This window comes from Danio aesculapii, chromosome 5 (assembly GCF_903798145.1).
Source record: "Danio aesculapii chromosome 5, fDanAes4.1, whole genome shotgun sequence".
Classification (NCBI taxonomy): domain Eukaryota; kingdom Metazoa; phylum Chordata; class Actinopteri; order Cypriniformes; family Danionidae; genus Danio; species Danio aesculapii.
Genome location: NC_079439.1, coordinates 7,980,675 through 8,000,026, shown reverse-complemented (window position 1 = coordinate 8,000,026; position 19,352 = coordinate 7,980,675). Strand labels below are relative to the sequence as shown.

The 19,352-nt window shown below is 37.9% G+C and overlaps 1 protein-coding gene across 1 annotated transcript; it reads right to left on the bottom strand.

The window, feature by feature from the left end:
• Positions 1–1,170: 1,170 nt before the first annotated feature.
• Positions 1,171–16,413, bottom strand: pdlim5a (PDZ and LIM domain 5a). The gene is made up of 6 exons (XM_056456828.1): positions 16,325–16,413; positions 15,507–15,681; positions 11,301–11,481; positions 5,738–5,858; positions 2,800–2,915; positions 1,171–2,700 (listed from the first exon to the last, which is right to left on the bottom strand). Exons 1-6 carry the CDS (start codon positions 16,362–16,364, stop codon positions 2,611–2,613), a joined length of 723 nt encoding a protein of 240 aa, XP_056312803.1. The 5' UTR covers positions 16,365–16,413; the 3' UTR covers positions 1,171–2,610.
• Between the last annotated feature and the right edge of the window lie 2,939 nt (positions 16,414–19,352).

Sequence of the window (19,352 nt, the reverse complement as noted above, 5' to 3'; positions counted from 1 at the left end):
CGACCTAAATCTAACCTAATCGTAACATCTTATGAGGTTGTGTGCCTGCTGGGTAATGTAGAGTTCTCCGTGGTCAGCGATGGGCAAAAATACATTGAAATGCATCTTAAAACAAAATACCAAATACTTCAATTTTACGTGTAGCAAAATAAACCATAAAATACAGCAGCCACTTATGTATAAAAATAAAATACTGTATTTTGTATTTTGAAACGTATAAAATTTCTTCGATAACCTTCAACCAATAGGCATATTCGATCAATATTAGTGAAGTAAACAATATTTGACAGCAACAGCGTTTATCTGGGCAAGTTTAAGTGAGTTTCTCTGCCACCTCATCCACCTCTACTCCTGTACAAACGTTTGTTTCTCTTTCATTTTAGTATAAATTTTGTACAAATTTCATACAGAAAGTCCTGTCTTGAAGATGATTTGTTTAATTACTGTAAAACCCATTTAATGCAGATAATGAGTTGGAATAAAGCACTGTATCTTCATTGAGTTTCCATCCATTAAGTGGCCGGTAAAATTGCGACCATCTTTTAACAGTCTTGTATTTTAAAAGGGTGATATATGAAGAGGTTTCTTTAGGCGTTTTATATTTCTCAAATCCCTCTCTGCATTTTCACCTGCAGCACTGAGACTGCGAATGATTATGTGTTTTACAAAATAAAAGATTTTTCAAAATAAAAGATCGTTCAGACTCAGATAATCAATAAAACGAAAAAATAAATAATGATTTATTGCACGGTCTGGTAGCAATTGATCCACGGACCGGTACTGGTCCACGGTCAAGAGGTTGGGGACCACTTCTACAGTATATAGTGTTTGCTACTCTCTAATCCCTACACAGTGGAAATCAGCTGAACTTGAAGTTTACTATTTTTTATTGCGTGACACTACAGTTTGCAGCATCTTAAAGTATTACAGAAGTGTGAAGGGTCTTTGGTATGATACCCTTTGAATTGAACACTGTTTCAAATTGTGATGTCCACTTCGCAGAGCACTTATGGATTGAATTGAGTCGAATTGAACAAACTTCTGAACTAGTAAAAGAAAGATACAAAATATGCAGAGCAGGCGGTCAAATCACTGCGTTAAAGGGGACCTATTAGGCAAAAATCACAGTTGAACACAGTTGTGTGGCAACAGTCAGTGAATATAACCAGATTTAAATGGTGAAACATATTAATTTTATTTTTTATAATAAGACTTGATAAAAACAGTCTTCAGAAACTCTTTGATTGATATTCTCCATTCGTATGTGTCATCAGAGGAGGAAAGCCCCGCCCATTAGTGACCATCTCTAACTCATTAGCAATCTCATTTGAATTTAAAGCGACAGTCACTAAAACTCCACAATTAGTAACAAAGCCTAAAAGGGTCAGTTTCAAAGAGTTATAAAACATTACTTGTGTGGTATTTTGAGCTAAAACTTGACATACACACTCTAGGGACATCAGAAACTTATTTTACATCTTGTAAAAAGGGGCATAAAAGGTCCCCTTTAAAAATGTGTCCAAAAAAAGAGGTACAGTACGGTTTGTTATTTTGGTACTTCTGATAGTGGAAATGGAAATCAATGCAATGGAAATTTAGCAATAATTCAAAAGTCAAAATCAAACATAACAATTGCACCAAAGTTTGGTTTGATCAATCTAGACTTTCAATGTTTGAACACATCCCTAAGAGAAACAGAGAGAGGAATGCAAAACAATAAAGAAAAAACTGTAGTCAATAATTCAAGCATATGTTCCTAATGCCGAGTTCAGACTGCATGATTTTAGCCCCAATTTTGACTCGCCGTCAGGTTTTGAGAAATCGCCGACAAATGTATGAAATCACAGGCAAATCGGTGCTCGTTCACGTGAGTAACAATCACACAGTGTGAACTATCAAAGATGCGATCTAAAAGAATGCCGTGTGAAATGAGTTTTGACTGAAAATAACATCGACGATCACCTACAGCCAATGAGAGAGCAGCATCCACTAGTGTGGGTATCTGCAGGCCATCGGGAGGTTGGAGGAGAAGTTAAAAGCGCTTATTTACAGTTTATTTGGATTCAAGAAATGGAGGAAAAACTAGTGTAAATTTGGCAGGAGCACTTATGTCTGTTTGAGGCATCATGTGAGCAATATCACAACCAGGTCAAAAAAGAAAAAAGTTGAGGAGAAATTGCTAATTCCCTTCAAACCCAAGTGAGCAAATATGTACATTTCCTACCCCATTAAGGCTTCTTTCTCATTATGTCATTAATAACAAAAGATATACGACGTGTTTTTGGTTGTGAGAAGTCGTTTGGACAAAGTTGTCAGTGATTCTTCCTATTTTAAAGTCACGCAGTGTGAAACCCCCTGTCTCTGATCCACCTTACAGTGTAAACACAGCAGCGACAAAATGCTAGCCCAGATAGTCATGCAGTGTGAAAACATCTGTGACACGACTACTTTGAAAATCATGCAGTCTGAACTCGGCATAAAGAGCCATTCAACAGATCAACCTTCACTCCAAACCACACCAGAGCTGCTTTTCCTATGAGAGAATGTGGCATTTCCTGCGTATGGTTGTAAATATCTCTTCATTTTTTGCTTATTCCTCAACAAGCTATGTTATATTTTGAGAGCGTGAGCGTGTTTCTTGCAAAGCGGTTTGCCCTTTTTGGAGAAGAAGGTCTGACCCTCCAGGCTGACACTGCACACCTGAGGAGAACACAACGGATATTGATCATAATGAAAGAAAGAAGACACACACATACAGTACACACACACTCAGAGATAGAGCCGAACACACACACTCACTGTGCACACGAAGCAGGTGTCGTGCCAGGTGCCGCCCAGGGCCTCTAGGAACTTGTCTCCCGCTTCTATTGGGAAATCACAGCCACGGCAACCCGTCCCAAACAGACTGTAAAAATCTAAACACACAATTAAACCATGATTGCAAAACACATTCTTCAGACTTTAAGTATCAGCTTTAAGAGTTTCTCTGATGCTCCTTGGAAGATACCTAAAATTAGGAAATTCATATAGACAGAAAAAAGAAAAGGTGGCTCAGTGGTTAGCACTATCGCCTCACAGGAAGAATGTCATTGGTTCGGAGTCCTGGCTGGGCCAGTTGGCCTTTCTGTGTAGAGTTTGCATGTTCTCCTTGTGTTGGTGTGGGTTTCCTCAGGGTGCTCCGGTTTCCCCCACAGTTATAGGTGAATTGAATAAACTAAATTGCCCATAGTGTATGAGTATGAATGAGTGTGTATGGGTGTTTTTCAGTACTGGGTTGCAGCTGAAAGGGCATCCGCTGTGTAAAACATTTGCTGGAAAGGTTGGCGGTTCATTCTGCTGTGGCGACCATACCTGCCAACATTCAGATCTAAAAATCCAGGAGATTTTATCCGGGGGTGCTGCGCGAAGTGCTGAGTGGGGGGAAAGGTGCACACGAACTGAAGACCTGAGAGCGGGTATGAAGTTGGTTGCGCGTTGGGTTCGGTGCGCATATGGGGACTGAACCAAAAAGCTAGCTGGACTGTACCAAATGGGTCTTAAATACGGGAGACTCTTGGGAAAAACGGGAGTGTTGGCAAGTATGGTAGCGACCCCTGATAAAGGACTAAGCGGAAGGAAAATGAGTGAATTTATCCTGAATAACAATTCAACACACTAATAATGGCTTATTTTGGAGGTATTTCAGAAGATGTCTCAAAAATGTTCATAATTTGCAAAGCATATCAAAGTCTGTTATCAAAAATATTATATAAGACAGACAATAAAAGCTTCAGTGAGAAAATGTCTTTCACGACTAAGTAATAATATAATTGATTGGTTTTTAATGTTATTAAAGAAGTCTCTTATGTTCATCAAGGCTGTTTTCATTAGATAGAAATGCAGTGGGGCATCAGGGTTGTCCCGATATTGGAATTCGATACCAATTGGTTCTGAAATTTTAAAAATTCCCATTTCCCGCTAACATCTGAGCACGTTCTTAAACAGCGCTGATTTGCCATTGTGTTCACGTCCTTAACAGAAATGACTGTGATTGGCTGTGAAGGTCATCAGTTCACCGAACTCACCGCTGTTTACTAAGGGCATAATGCTTGGTTCCCATCAATGCCCTAATGGCCTGCACTCACATTGCATTCGGGCCTGAGCACGCTTACATCATCGATAATGCGCTGTTCAGTTTAACAGAAGAAAAGCGCTCTCGCTCATTCTCGCTCATTTAGTCATTATTGATGAAGTAACACGCAATCAAATATTATTTCGCCAAACAGATCAGCCACTTTTGACGCTCATAAACAATCATAAAAATCCTCGTGCTGCAGGCATTAGGAGGTTTGCTGAAGGTGCAGCTGTAATGCAGTGAGGGGTTTGCATCTTTAATAATCTACAATAGTTAGCTTTCATTAAACAGTAAGAATGATTAATAAACACATATGAAACAGTCCCGTAAAAGTCACGTCTCGTCTTCAGTCTTGAGCTCAGGCGTGCTTTGCACTCACACTACAAGCGTACCGCGCCAAAGCCCAAGTGAAACACGCTCTGGCACACCTCTTCCAACAGGACCAGGGCAGGCCAACTGAACCCTGCCTGAGCCCGATTCACAGCACTCACTCTTCTCAAACAAACCAGGAAACACACCTGGGGGCTCGGTTCGGATAGTATAGTGTGAGTGCGCCCTAAATGTAACCACAGATACAGGGACACTGGAGTGTTTTAAAGCCATGAAGATCAGTCAATTCTTGTCAGCTTATAAACAGCTGATCCTCACAGCTTTAAAATGCTCCAGTGTTCCTGTATCTGTTGTTACAATCAGTAAACAGCAGTGAGTTCGGTGAACTGATGACCTTCACGGACAATCACAGTGCTCAACACTGACTCCTTCACAGTCAGTGTTGAGCACGTTTAAGATCGCGCTCAAATGTTCACGGGAAATGGATGTTTTTTAAATTCCAGTACCAATTGGTATCGGGACAACACAACGATGCTCAGCTTCACAAGTCCCAAACCAAGCAAGCCAGTGGCGACAGTGGCCAGGAACAAACTTCACCAATTGACGCAAGTGATGGAAATAACCTCGAGAGAAACCAGACTCAGTTGGGCACGACCATTTTTCCTCTGGCCAAACTTCTTGTGCAGAATATATATAATTATTGACATACATTGTATAACAAAAACGGTATGGTTTTCACTGTATTTCATTCATACATTCATTTTGGCTTAGTCCCTTTATTCATTAGGGGTCGCCACAGCGGCATGAACCACCAACTTATCCAGCATGTATTACGCAGCGGATGCCCTTCCAGCTGCAACCCATCACTGGGAAACATCCATACACACTCATTCACACACATATACCATGGCCAATTTAGCTTATTCAATTCACCTATACCGCATGTCTTTGGGCATTTGGGGGAAACCGGAGCACCCGGAGGAAACCCATGCCAATACGGGCAGAACATGCCAATTGCACACAGAAATGCCAACTGACCCAGCCGAGGCTCAAACCGCTACCCACTGCATCACCACACTGCCCAAAATGTCCACAATTAAAGTTAAAAATCAGCTGCACTGCCACAAACGCCATACAAATAAAATGACTTAAATAAGAAACTCAGTAGTGTCTTCATAAAAGAATCAAACGCATACAGTAAGTGCAGGAAGGTTTGAGAGTTAGCTTCAGTGATTTAAAATGCTATTTGCTCAGCACAAGTAACACAACAATAGAAGTAAAAGAAACAAGCACCTCTCTCACAGTACGGCTCTCCATCCTCCAGGTGAAACGTATCATTTCTTATAGGTTGCTGACAGGAAGCGCACAGGAAGCAATACACGTGCCACGTCTGCTTGAGTGCATTGATCACTTCCTGTTAAAAGACGACATCATTGTTTCTACACAGAGAGCACATTTCCGTTCAACAGGTTGTGGTCAGTAGGACTTAAAAAATAGTGACATATTAGGTCAAGTAACCTTCGTTTCTACACTGTAAAACACAACAGTCAACTTCATCATATGAAGTGAGTGTAGTTAACTCAAAATTGACTGAAGGTTAATTCTACTCATTTGAAAAGAGTTTTGAACTCAGTGTTAAAGGTATTGCATTAAATACTTTGTTACTTCAACTTAAATGGAGTAAGTTCACAGTACTCATTTAGATTAGTTCTTTAACTCAAAGGTTTATTGCAATCAGTTTCCTCAAACGGTTTGAGTTGCCTTAACTTATTGGGTTTTACAGTGTATGGCACTTTATAAGCTGTAGATTGCTTCAAAACTGCTTTAAGAGGATGAACAGGAAAATACTAAAAGTCAGATAACAAATGTTCATTTTGTCAGACATATTCAATATATCAAACAGGCAGCAGAATATGGAGCTAATAATATGCCAAAACAATCTGAATTTGAATTATGTTCATTTGTATTCATTTGCATTATTAACAATTGTAATTTAATAAAACCCGAATATTATATGCTATAAAAACATGTTTTGAATTTGAATTTCTTAATTTAAATATTGGTAAGACTTTATTTTGATGGTCCATTTGAGTATTAGTAGACTGTCTGCTTAATATCTGTTGATACTGTCCTTCAACAGACATTTAACTGACTATAAGAAATTTTGCAAGTACATGTCAACTTACACTAATGCCCCATTCACACGGGGCATCAGCGTCAACGCTTCCCATTCACTTTGAATGGATGATGTCAGGCGTTGCCAGATTGTATTATGGATCTGTTGGCACCGCTTCAGTGGTGTTGCTCGCTGCAGAAGATGGGAAATTCTCAACTTTTCAAGCGGCAACAGAAGCGTCAGCCAATCGGATTGCTTTATGCAAATACCCCAGCTCGGACAGTAGCCGATTGCAGACTAATTTCAATGGCTGATGCTGCTATGACGATTGCGTCAGCCCCAACTTCAGACAAGCCCTCTGTCAAGTGTTGACGCTGAAGCCCCCATGTGAATGCACGAAACCCTAACCCTAACCCCAACAGTCTACTTATAATCCAATGAGCATTAGTTGGCATGTAGATGCAATGTAATGTAAATTCAACAAACAGACCATCAAAATAAAGTGTGACCAAAATATTAAACATCTGAAATTTAAGACAGCTGAATTTTTTGAATCAGATTTTTATTGTTTAGTATTTTCAAACTTCAGATGTTTGTTGGTTGTAAAATCATAAACTGCAGATATTGGGTTTGTAGAAATACAGTTTCGAGTTTTCAAGATTTTCAGAAATTCACATCAAATTGAATATTTTAAAACTCAAAAGCAGAAATTCAGATCGCGAAATTCAGATCACACAGAAAGTAGGTCAGGGGTGATCAACGGGGAAGAGTAGACGATCAACGAAAAGTCAAACTAAGCATTTTGGCCAATCACAGAGCTGTGCGAGTTTGCTGGCATTTGTTTCACTCAGGAGGAGACTGTTCTTCTGCAAATTGACCATCTGAGGTCAGCTATTTTCAGTAGTTTGTGTAATAAATATATACATGCTTCAGTGAACCAAATTCATATATTTAACTCAAATACATCTCATTAATCAAACTTACTTAAGCTTTCTGTGTTTTGAGTGATAAAGAGCTGGGGTCTGTTCTTCTAACGTGGATTACTCAGTTAGCTGGATTTGGTTATTGATGATTTGACACGATCGTTTCGTTCTTCAAAACTCATCTGAGAGTTGTTGTCAAAGCAACAGGTCTGACCTGCTCGGGAGCAGCTTATTTCATATAAACAGGATTAGATTGGCTCTTTTCAAGCAAAGCTAATACTGAAAGTATGTACTAAATGCTGATATTTTCTTACAGTAGTAGTTAAATATAGTTTCAGTTTAAGTTTAAAGTAAAAAAAAAATATATATATATATATATATATATATATATATATATATATATATATATATATATATATATATATATATATATATATATATAAATAAAACTTATGCAATCTGCATTTAGAGATAAAAGTACAAAAACTGTCACGGGCTGTTCTCCTCCCAAGGGGCTCAAAGAGAACATTTATCAATTTGGACTTTTTAGTTACAAACAAGTACTATTTAAAGGTACCGACCCAGCTTTAGTTTAATTTGTGTATGATAACAGACATGCACAATAATAGCAATTTTTTTAAGGAATAATACATTTATGCAGTCATGAACATGTTTTGACAGCTAATATGATGGTGATTTGATGCTTCACAAATGTTGCAGACACCTTTACCAACATCAAAATACCTTTTTAAATGCTAAATTAACTTACACAGCCAGTTTTTCCTTTCACAGATTAAGAAACTTGAATAGGCCGAGTCTGCTATAATGAAGAAAATCCGCTCTAACTGTAAAACTAAATAATTTGCTAAGTACTATCGACACATGAAAGTTTAAAGCTTGTAGCCTACAACAAAGGTGGAAAGTTATTGCGTATCATATTTAACAAACCGTTTACTATGAATTTCATGTAATTTTGCTGACATGGATAATTGAATATTAATCAGATGATGTCATTATGCTGATGTGCCGTCAGCCAATCATTGGATTGCTGATCATGATTTCGAGGATCGCTAAATCTCTCCTTCACAACACATGCAGCGACCTCAGATGAGTTCATCCAGACATTTTAATCTGATTCGCGAACTTGTTTGAAGAACCAAATTAGCCAAAGATTAGTTATCAAGATTAAAAGATCCAGGATCTGTCAAATCATCTTAGATCATTTAAGCGAGGTACTGTACGAAGAACTGACCCCTGATTCTCCCAGCTCTGATGGGTTATTTCAACACACACTTGGCTCTTACCCCTTTTCCAAAGTCAAATTTAAAGACTTTTCAAGCTCTTTCCAGGTGCATTTTCAAACGGTTCCAGAATTTTACAGCTGTGGTAAATGACATATTTGCATGCACACACTTCTTCATCAAATTATGTAAATTATGATGCTATTTGTTACAATATTCTACAGTACAACATAGCATTTGACTTTTCGTTGATTGTCTACTCTTCCCTGTTGATCACCCCTGACCTACTTTCTGTGCGATCTGAATTTCATGATCTGAATCTCTGGTTTTGAATTTTAGAATATTGAATTTGATGATCCGACGAATTTCTTCATATTGAAAACTCGAAACATTATTTGTACAAACCCAATATCTGCAATTCAGAACAAAAAAAAAATCTGAAGTTTGAAAATAGGTTTATAAAAATCTGACTTAAAAAAATTGTCTTAAATTTCAGATGTTCAATATTCAAGTTAAGAAATTCAAATTCAAAACATTTTAAAATGCATTTAAATATTTGGTTTTATTAAATTACAATTGTTAATAATTCAAATTAACACAATTAACGCAACACATTCCAAAAAAAGGACAGGAGCAGTTTAGGGCTAGTAATCAGGTAAATTGGTTAAATAATGATATGATTTGAAACAGGTGATGTCAACAGGTGATTGCAATCATGATTTGGTACGAAAGCAGCATCCAAGAAGGGTCTAGTCCTTTAGGAGCAAAGATGGGCCGAGGATCACCAGTTTGCCAACAAATATGTAAGAACATTATTGAAATGTTTAAAAACAAATGTTCCTCAAAGTAGGATAGGAAGACATTTGTATATTTCACCTTCAACCATGCATAACATATTTTAAAGATTCAAGCAATCTGGAGGAATTTGAGGTGTTTTTTGGGAAAAATGGACACCGTGTGCTCCAGACCAAAGAAAAAACAGATCATCCAGACTGTTACCAGCAAGTAAGTCTGTCATCTCATGTAAGCCAGGGTCTGTCATGGTATGGGGTTGTGTCAGTGCGCTTGGCAATGGTAACTTGCACTTCTATGATGGCACCACTAATGCTGAAAAGTACAGAGCTTTTGGAGCACAATATGCTGCCTTCTTTTCCAGGGACACCCATGCATAATTCAACAAGACCATGCAAAACCACATTCTGCACACATTACAAAGTACTGTCTGTGGAGGAAGAGGATACAGGTATTGAATGGCCTGCCTGCAGTCCCGACCTGTCTCCAACAGAGAATCTGTTGCTCAAAATGCGACAACGAAGACCCCGTACTGTTGCCCATAGGACAAAAATACACCTGAAACACTACATCACTTGGTGTCTTCAGTCCCCTAATGTCTCTTAAGTGTTGTGAAAAGGAATGGCAACATTACAAAGAGGTAAATGCTTTACTGTTTCAACTTTTTTGAAATGTGTTGCAAGAACCAAAATGGCAATACGTGTTTTTTTTAAGTGAAGTTTATTTTTAAACTAATTTCGAGAGGATCTCGTGCTCATGATTGCTTGTGGCTGGTCCCGCATTATTCAATTTATGATTCACCAATCAGACGATTCCTAAGCTACTATAAATACCTTAAGTTCCATATCACAGCCATCTTCATTTTGAAGAATCCCCCCTTCCACCCCTACTCCTCCTTTCCTAGAAGGGTGGCACGGTGGCCCAGTGGTTAGCACTGTTGCATCACAGCTAGAACGTCACTGGTTCTAGTCTTTACCAAGCCAGGTGATGTTTCTGTGAGGATTTTACACGTTCTTCACATGCTCACGTGGGTTTCCCCCAGTTTCCCTGGTTTCCTCTTACCATCCAAAAACATGCAACTTAAGTTAATTGACTAATCCAGATCAGCACCATAGACATGCTCCTTGTAAGTAGTTATCTCTTAAGAGCAATCACTATCTGTTCATTAGCTATTACATCAGGGGAGTTCTCGATATCTACCTGAGCTCAAACTCCCCTCTCGCCTTGCAAACGGGAGGGAGCTCCGGGCTTGAGGATCTCATGAGCTCAGGGCTCTCCCCCGGGACAGCATGCCAAACGAGCTTTATAATCAATCATCAGCTAATTGTGAACTCTTGGAAAGAATAAAACTAAAAATCATGAGGAACACATTAAATTATGTTGCTTGTATTGTCTGCAATTTTTTATATTTGCATTTTTTATACTGTCCCAACTTTTTCTGATTTGTGGTTGTAGAATCCTGGGCTCTGATTTATCAAATTTGAGTAGAAACCTTCCTAAAAGTGAACGTACAGTACACCAGAATACATATAAATGAATGTTTATGGCTCAATCAGTATGATGATTTAAAGTGGTTCAATTAAGTCAATCTTTAAGTTCCATATGTTTACTAAGAGTTTAATTACACCAGCACACATTCTCCCGTCAAGTTTGTTTTATATAGCTCGCAACGTTACGTATGCACATTTCTGCTCTGTACAATATTTGAAAAAGAAAAGAATAATAATAGCTAATAATTTTGACTTCAACTGTATTTCATGTTTATGAAGCACAGAGTCATGTACCCCCAGGATTTTGTGGTGGCAGCGTGAGCAGGTAGGAGCGAAGAACTCTTCATAGCAGTGTTGGCAGTAAACGGAGCCCTGTTCCTCCACAAAGCCCAGCTCGCTCAGAGAAACACTGCAGTGAGCGCAGGTGAACTCCTCCGGGTGCCACGATTTACCCATTGCCACCAGAAATGGACCCCTGAAACACACAAATATCAGTCAAAACAAAACATAATCAAAGTGTAATACAGCTTTTATTTTAACTTATGTTGAAGTCAAAATTATTCACCCTTCTTTGATTTTTTTTTTTGTAATTTTTTAAATATTTCCCAAATGATGTTTAACAGAGCAAGGAATTTTTTACAGTATGTCTGATAATATTTTTTCTTCTGGAGAAAATCTGATTTGTTTTATTTCAGCTAGAATAAAAGCAGTTTTTAATTTTTTAAAAACCATTTTAAGGTCAATATTATTAGCCCCCTTAAGCAATGTTTGTTTTCGATTGTCTACAGAACAAACCATCATTATACAGTAACTTGACTAGTTAAGTCTTTAAATGTCACTTTAAGCTGAATACTGAGTATCTTGAAAAATATCTAGTAAATCATTATGTACTGTCATCATAGCAAAAACATAATAAGAAATAAAATAAATAAGACTTTCTCCAGAAGATAAGTGAAGTTTCACATACTAATTTCGAGAGGAGCACGTGATATGATTGACTGCAGCTGGTCACCCATCTACAATCATTAGCCAATCAGATTAATCCAAACTCACTATAAGTAGCCTAGCTAGAACTACTCCCTTACCTTCGTTTTCCGAAGAAACCCCCCATCCACCCCTTCTCCTCCTTTCCTCCTTTACTACGGAGAGCTCTCGAGAACCACCTGATCTCATACTCCCCTTACATGCTCTATTGACCAGGCGGGAGCCCTGGGCTCAACTATCTCTGAGCTCAGGGTTCTCTCCGGGGACAGCATGCCAAACCTGCTAACATTTGTCAAACAATATCTAAGTGTGAACTCTTGAAACTATTCTGGGAAATACTGTAAAAAAAAATCCTTGCTCTGTTATATGACAACATAATTTGGGAAATATTTGAAAAAGAAAACAAAATTCACAGGAGGGCTAATGATTTTGACTGTGTATGTAAATGGCTGTTGGCATTTATGAAGCCTAATTTATGAATATGTATTTTTGTGTGCATTTGGTGAGACTGTATGTATGTGAAATTGGCTATGCATGTGTACACTGTGTTTTTTTGCATGCATTATTATTGAAACTAATCTAGTTTTATAGTACAGAACCCAGCAAAATATGCGGTTTAGGCTGTGGACGAACACCATTAAATGTATTTTTTTTTTAAATGTGATAAAAACGCCTCTCTGGATGAGGAATGTTTTCATTCTAACAGTGTTTTAAAATAAAAATGTACTAATGCATAAACGCAATTTGGCAATAGTTTTTTACAATATTTTGTTATGTTATTTTATTTTTCTTTATTTAGGGTTATTATATAGGATTTGTTGTGTTGTTTTTCTGTTTTCATTCATTTTCCTTCGACTTAGTGTATTTGTTTATCAGGGGTCACCACAGTGGAATGAACTGCCAACTTATCAAGCATATGTTTTGCACAGCGGATGCCCATCCAGCTGCAACCCAGTACTGGGAAACACCCATACACACTCATTCTCACACACATACACTACGGCCAATTTAGATCATCCAATTCACCTATAGCGCATGTCTTTGGACTGTGGAAGAAACCGGAGCACCCGGAGGAAACCCACGCCAACATGAGGAGAACATGCAAACTCCACACAGAAACACCAACTGGCCAAGCCGGGACTCAAACCAGCAACCTTCTTGCTGTGAGGCGACAGTGCTAACCACTGAGCCACTGTGACGCCCTTTAATAACTTTAATGCCTCTTTGCACTTTTTTGTTGTTTGGCTGAGGGTGTATGTTACATAGGTGTGTGTTTGGCGATGGATAAGGTGGCTGTGAAAGTAAGAGGGGAGTTCAGAGTGACAATTGTTATTGAATATTACTCTTAAAGGGACAGTTCACCCAAAAATTTAAATTCTGTCATAATTTACTCATTCATTCATTTTCCTTCGGCTTAGTCTCTTAGGGCATACTCACACTATGTACATTTGAATTGAACCGGGTTAAAGCACACTTGTCCCCCCTCCCGTCTCCCCTGACGGCCCGCACTCACATTACATTCGGGCCTGGGCACTCTTACGTCATCGATGATGCGCTGTTCAGTAGAGAAGCGCTCTCACTCAGCACAGTGGAGATTTCTTCAGTTATATTGTTTTAGTCGTTTGATATGCAGTGACACAGTCAAACATTTCGCTGAACAGATCTGCCACTTTTGACGCTCATAAACAGTCATAAAGTCCTCGTGCTGCAGGAATTAGGAGATTTGCTGAAGGCGCAGCTGTGGTGCAGTGAGGAGTTTGCATCTTTAATAAACTACGACAGTCTGCGTTAATTAAACAGTAAGAATGATTAATAAATCCATGTGAAACAGTCCCCTTAAACGTCACGTCTCGCTTTCAGTTTCGGGCTTAGGTGCGTTTAGCACTCACACACAAGCGTACCGCGCCAAAGCCCAAGTGAACCGCGCCTGAGCCTGATTCAGCGCACTCACACTTCTCAAATGATGCGGGAAACGGGCCTTGGCACGGTTCAGATAGCATAGTGTGAGTATGCCCTTATTTATTAGGGCTTGCCACAGCAGAATGAACCGCCAACTATTCCGGCATATGTATTAGGCAGCGGATGCCCTTCCAGCCGCAATCCAGTACTGTGAAATACACATACACTCTCACAATCCCACACACACTCATACACTACGGCCAATTTAGTTACTTCAATTCACCTATAGCGCATGTGTTTGGACTGTGGGGGAAACCGGAGCACCCGGAGGAAACCCACACCAATACGGAAAGAACATGCAAACTCCACACAGAAATGCCAACTGGCCAAGCGGGGACGTGAACCAGCAACCTTCTTGCTGTCAGGTGACAGTGCTAAACACTGAGCCACCGTACCACCCTGTGGTAAAGTTTCTCTGTTTGAGTTTCTTTCTTCTGCTGAACACAACTGAAGATATACTGAAGGATGATGGAAAAAGCAGCTGTTCATAGTATTTTTTGTTCCTACTATAGATGTCAACATTCTTCAAAATATCTCATCTTGTGTTCAACAGAAGAAAGAAATTCAAGAACGTTTGAACTGCACTGTTCCTATTTACTATGACCCTTTATGTGAAGCTGCTTTGACACAATCTACATTGTATAAGCGCTATACAAATAAAGGGGAATTGAATTGAATTGAAAGTTTGTAACCACTTGAGTGGGATTAAATGAGTAAACATATTGTTTTTTGGGGTGAACTATCCCTTTAAGCTAATTAATTTAAGCTAATAACTCATTTATCAAAGAGAAAGAATGAGAAAGAGGAAGGAACTGAAGATGGTGTCCACTGAAAAAAATAAAAAGATAAAAATAATATTCAAACACAGACAATTACATAAAAGAGCCGAGTATCAAATGAGAATATTAGCACGATTTCTAAAAAGATTGTGTAACACCCAAGACAGTATAAATTACATTCATAAATAAATGTAAACAGAAACATACATTTTAAAATTCTAATAATATTCATAACATTAGTAGCATTACTGTGGGAAATAAACGTAGTCTTAATCAAATTTCAAAACATGCAAACACAACAATTTCTGTTTAACGGAGAACAGATTTTTTCAACACATTTCTAATTATAATAGTTTTAATAACTAATTTCTAATAACTGATTTATTTTATCTTTGCCATGATGACAGTAAATAATATTTGACTAGATATTTTTCAAGACACTTCTATACAGCTTAAAGTGACATTTAAAGGTTTAATTAAGTTAATTAGGTTAAAGTTAGGCTAATTAGGCAAGTTATTGTATAATAGTGTTTTGTTTTGTAGACAATCCAAAACAAACATTGCTTAAGGGGGCTAATATTGACCTTAAAATGGCTTTTAAAAAATTAAAAACTCCTTTTATTCTAGCCAAAATAAAACAAATAAGATTTTCTCCAGAAGAAAAAATATTATAGGAAATACTGTAAAAAAATTCCTTTCTCTGTTAAACATCATTTGGGAAATATAAGACAAAGAAGGAAGGGCTAATAATTTTGACTTCAACTGTATCTGTGTGTACCTGATCACCATGTCGCAGTGAGCACACATTGGAGTGCGAGTTCCAGCAGGAATGTGTTCCGCCCTCTGGACCAATGAGGCTTCGTCTTTAGGGTGTGGGCGGGGCATGGGGCGATCCAGGGCGGGGCCTAGAGGTGCACTGCTGCTCACAACACCAAAAGTGGGAGTAATGAAGCCTGCAGAAGGACATAAAAACACACACAAATACACAACACGGGACACTTTAACCATTTAACTATAAAATATTTAGGAATTTTGTACATTTTGGGACTTTAAACATGAAATTAAAAAAAATAATAAGGTGGCATGGTGGCTCAGTGGTTAGCACTGTCACCTCACAGCAAGAAGATTGCTGGTTCGAGTCTGGGCTGGGCCAGTTGGCATTTCTGTGTGGAGTTTGCATGTTCTCCCCGTGTTGTTGTGGTTTTCCTCCGGGTGCTCCAGTTTCCCCCACAGTCCAAAGACATGCGCTATAAGAGAATTGGACTAACTAAATTGGCCATAGTGTATGAGTGTGTGTCTGAATGAGAGTGTGGCAACTGCTGCATAAAAAATATGCTGGAATAGTTGGCGGTTCATTCTGCAGTGTCAACCCTTGATAAATAAGGGACTAAGCTGAAGGAAAATGAATGAATAATGACATTATAGAGCACCACTCATAGACAAAAAGTCACAAAGTGCTTCACAGTAAAATGATTAAATAAAACAGGTTCAATTCCAAGTATGATGAATACCGCATAAATGTGTGCAGCTCAAGTGCTGGAAGGCTTTGGTCAGACATTTTGGATCTTCAGTCGTGGGGTTACTGTGTGTTCTTACCTGCGCTGTTTCTGACAGGTGTTCCTGGAGCTTTAATCATGGTTTTAACAGGACAAGTGATGTGAGCAGAGGGTTGACAATCATCCACATCCTCACTGAGAGAGAGAGAGAGAGAGAGAGAGAGAGAGAGAGAGAGAGAGAGAGAGAGAGAGAGAGAGAGAGAGAGAGAGAGAGAGAGTGACACAAAACAAATAGAGGATGAGATACACCTTCTTCTGTTTTGCCCCAAATACACCACAACTAGAGAAATATTTTCCCCCCAATTTGAAACACTGACTAATTCATTTTTTAATTTAAATGACTCAGAAAAACTTTACCATATACTCGGAGAGAATGAACTGCCGTATAGACTAGCTGCAAAATATGTATACACCCTACACACAATAAGAAATGGTTAATGTAAATTCATGTATCTTATTTGAATAATCTAGACGTTTTATTATTATAATTGTTATATTTATCAAATATATTATCTGTTTGTTTGTGTTTTTTGTCATTTATGTTTTATTTACTGTTTTATTATTATAATTTTTTTTATTTTTATTATTTAATGATTTTAGTATACTACATACTTGAAGTGCTTTGGCAATACTGTATTGAATGTCATGCCAATAAAGCAACTTGAACTTGAACTTGAAGAGAGAGAGAGAGAGAGAGAGAGATAGATAGAGAGAGAGAGAGAGAGAGAGAGAGAGAGAAAGAGATAGATAGATAGATAGATAGATAGATAGATAGATAGATAGATAGATAGATAGATAGATAGATAGATAGATAGATAGATAGATAGATAGATAGATAGATAGATAGATAGATAGATAGATAGATAGATAGATAGATAGATAGATAGATAGATAGATAGATAGATAGATAGATAGATCAAACAGACAGACGGACGGACGGACAGACAGACAGACAGATGGAGACTATAGATAGATAGATAGATGGACGGAGAGAGAGAAAGGGAGAGAGAGAGATAGATAGATAGACAGACGGACGGACGGACGGATTGACGGACAGACAGACAGACAGACAGACAGACAGACAGACAGACAGACAGACGGAGACTATAGATAGATCGATGGATGGAGAGAGAGAGAGGGAGAGGGAGAGAAAGAGAGAAATAGAGAGACGGACGGACGGACAGACAGACAGTTAGACAAATAGATAGATAGATAGATAGATAGATAGATAGATAGATAGATAGATAGATAGATAGATAGATAGATAGATAGATAGATAGATAGATAGATAGATAGATAGATAGATAGATAGATAGATAGATAGATGGATGGACGGACAGACGGAGACTATAGATAGATAGATAGATGGATGGAGAGAGAGAGAGGGAGAGAAAGAAAGAGAGGGAAGACCAGAAGAGTAAAATTCCGGGTTCATACTCATTTTTACTACAAAAATTCCAAGACTTTTCCAGAACTTTCAAGTAAATTTTCATGATGTAATGTCTACATATACAGTTGAAGTCAGATTTATTAGCCCCCCTTTGAATTTGCTTTTATTTTTAAAATATTTCCCAAATGATGTTAAACAGAGCAAGGACATTTTCACAGTATGTCTGATAATATTCGTTCTTATTTTAGTCGTATTTCTGTTATTTCTGCTAGAATAAAAGCAGTTTTTAATTAAAAAAACATTTTAAGGACAAAATTACCTAATTACCCTAACCTGCCTAGTTAACCTTATTAACCTAGTTAAGCCTTTAAATGTCACTTTAGGCTGTATAGAAGTGTCTTGAAAAATATTTAGTCAAATATTATTTACTGTCATCATGACAAAGATAAAATAAATCAGTTATTAGCAATGAGTTAATAAAACTATTATGATTAGAAATGTGTTGAATAAATCTGCTCTCCGTTAAACAGAAACTGAGGGAAAAAACGAACAGGGGGCTAATAATTCTGACTTCAACTGTACATGGTAAATAATAAGAAAAACAATGACGTTCAAATCTATTACAGCATATCATAGAACAGGCAACAATCTATTGTGTTGAAATGAGTTTTTATATCTGTGTAAAATTGATTCTGATCATGCTTACACAGCACTAACAATGTGAGAGTAAGTTTTTGGCCAAGGACAGAACAGAAGTAAAGAAAAGTAACCTATATTCAAGTCAGGGCTGCACAATATATTGTTTCAGCATCGATATGGCAATGTGTGCATCCGCAATCACATCGCAGGGTATGCAATGTTGGGATTAGAGTTTAACCATAATGGAGTAAAATCATCTGCATGCATTTTTAAAGAGATAGTTCCCCAAAAATGACTTACCATTTTCATTACACCCTTCACGTGTTTTAAACATGTATGAGGTATTTTATTGAACACAAAAAGAATATAATTGAATATCTCCTATAGTATTGAAACAAGTGAAGTGTGAGGAAGTAGAACTCACTTTTATCTTTATTTCATTTATCTATGCTTGTCATTTATTTGTTATATATTATTCGAGAGTCACTCCTCTACAAAATCCCCCCAATCAATCCAAATAAACCTGTTAAATCATCTGGTGAATTTGTATTCACATCGCAATATATATCTCAGAAGTCCAAAATACCCTAATGTCAGATTTTTCTGATATCGCGCAGCCCTTATTCAAGTATACAGATATTTCTTAAACTAATTTCCATGATTTTTCCAAAACTTTGTGGATTTTTTCTGTTTTTCCAAAACTTTTCCAGGCCTGGAAAATGCCATGTCAAAACTCCATGACTTTTCCAGGTTTTCCATGACTGTTTAAACCAGGGGTCACCAAACTTGTTCCTGGAGGGCCGATGTCCTGCAGATTTTAGCTCCAACCCTAATCAAACACACCTGAACAAGCTAATCAAGGTCTTACTAGGTATATTTGAAACATCCAGGCAGGTGTTTTGAGGCAAGTTGGAGCTAAACCCTGGAGGGACACCGGCCCTGCAGGACCGAGATTGGTGACCCCTGCTTTAAACCCTGAAAACTGGATTAGACTCTTTCTTCAAGTCAAGTCAAGCTGAGCTTTATTGTCATTGTGCTA

What these genes read in the sequence shown, in the direction of transcription:
- pdlim5a (XM_056456828.1), bottom strand. Translation starts at nt 16,364, where the DNA reads ATGATTAAAGCTCCAGGAACACCTGTCAGAAACAGCGCAG. An exon ending in AGAGCCGTACTGTGAGAGAG is followed by an intron (nt 2,916 to 5,737) that starts GTGCTTGTTTCT and finishes TTGTGTGTTTAG; the next exon opens with ATTTTTACAGTCTGTTTGGG. An exon ending in ACACCTGCTTCGTGTGCACA is followed by an intron (nt 2,701 to 2,799) that starts GTGAGTGTGTGT and finishes TGTTCTCCTCAG; the next exon opens with GTGTGCAGTGTCAGCCTGGA.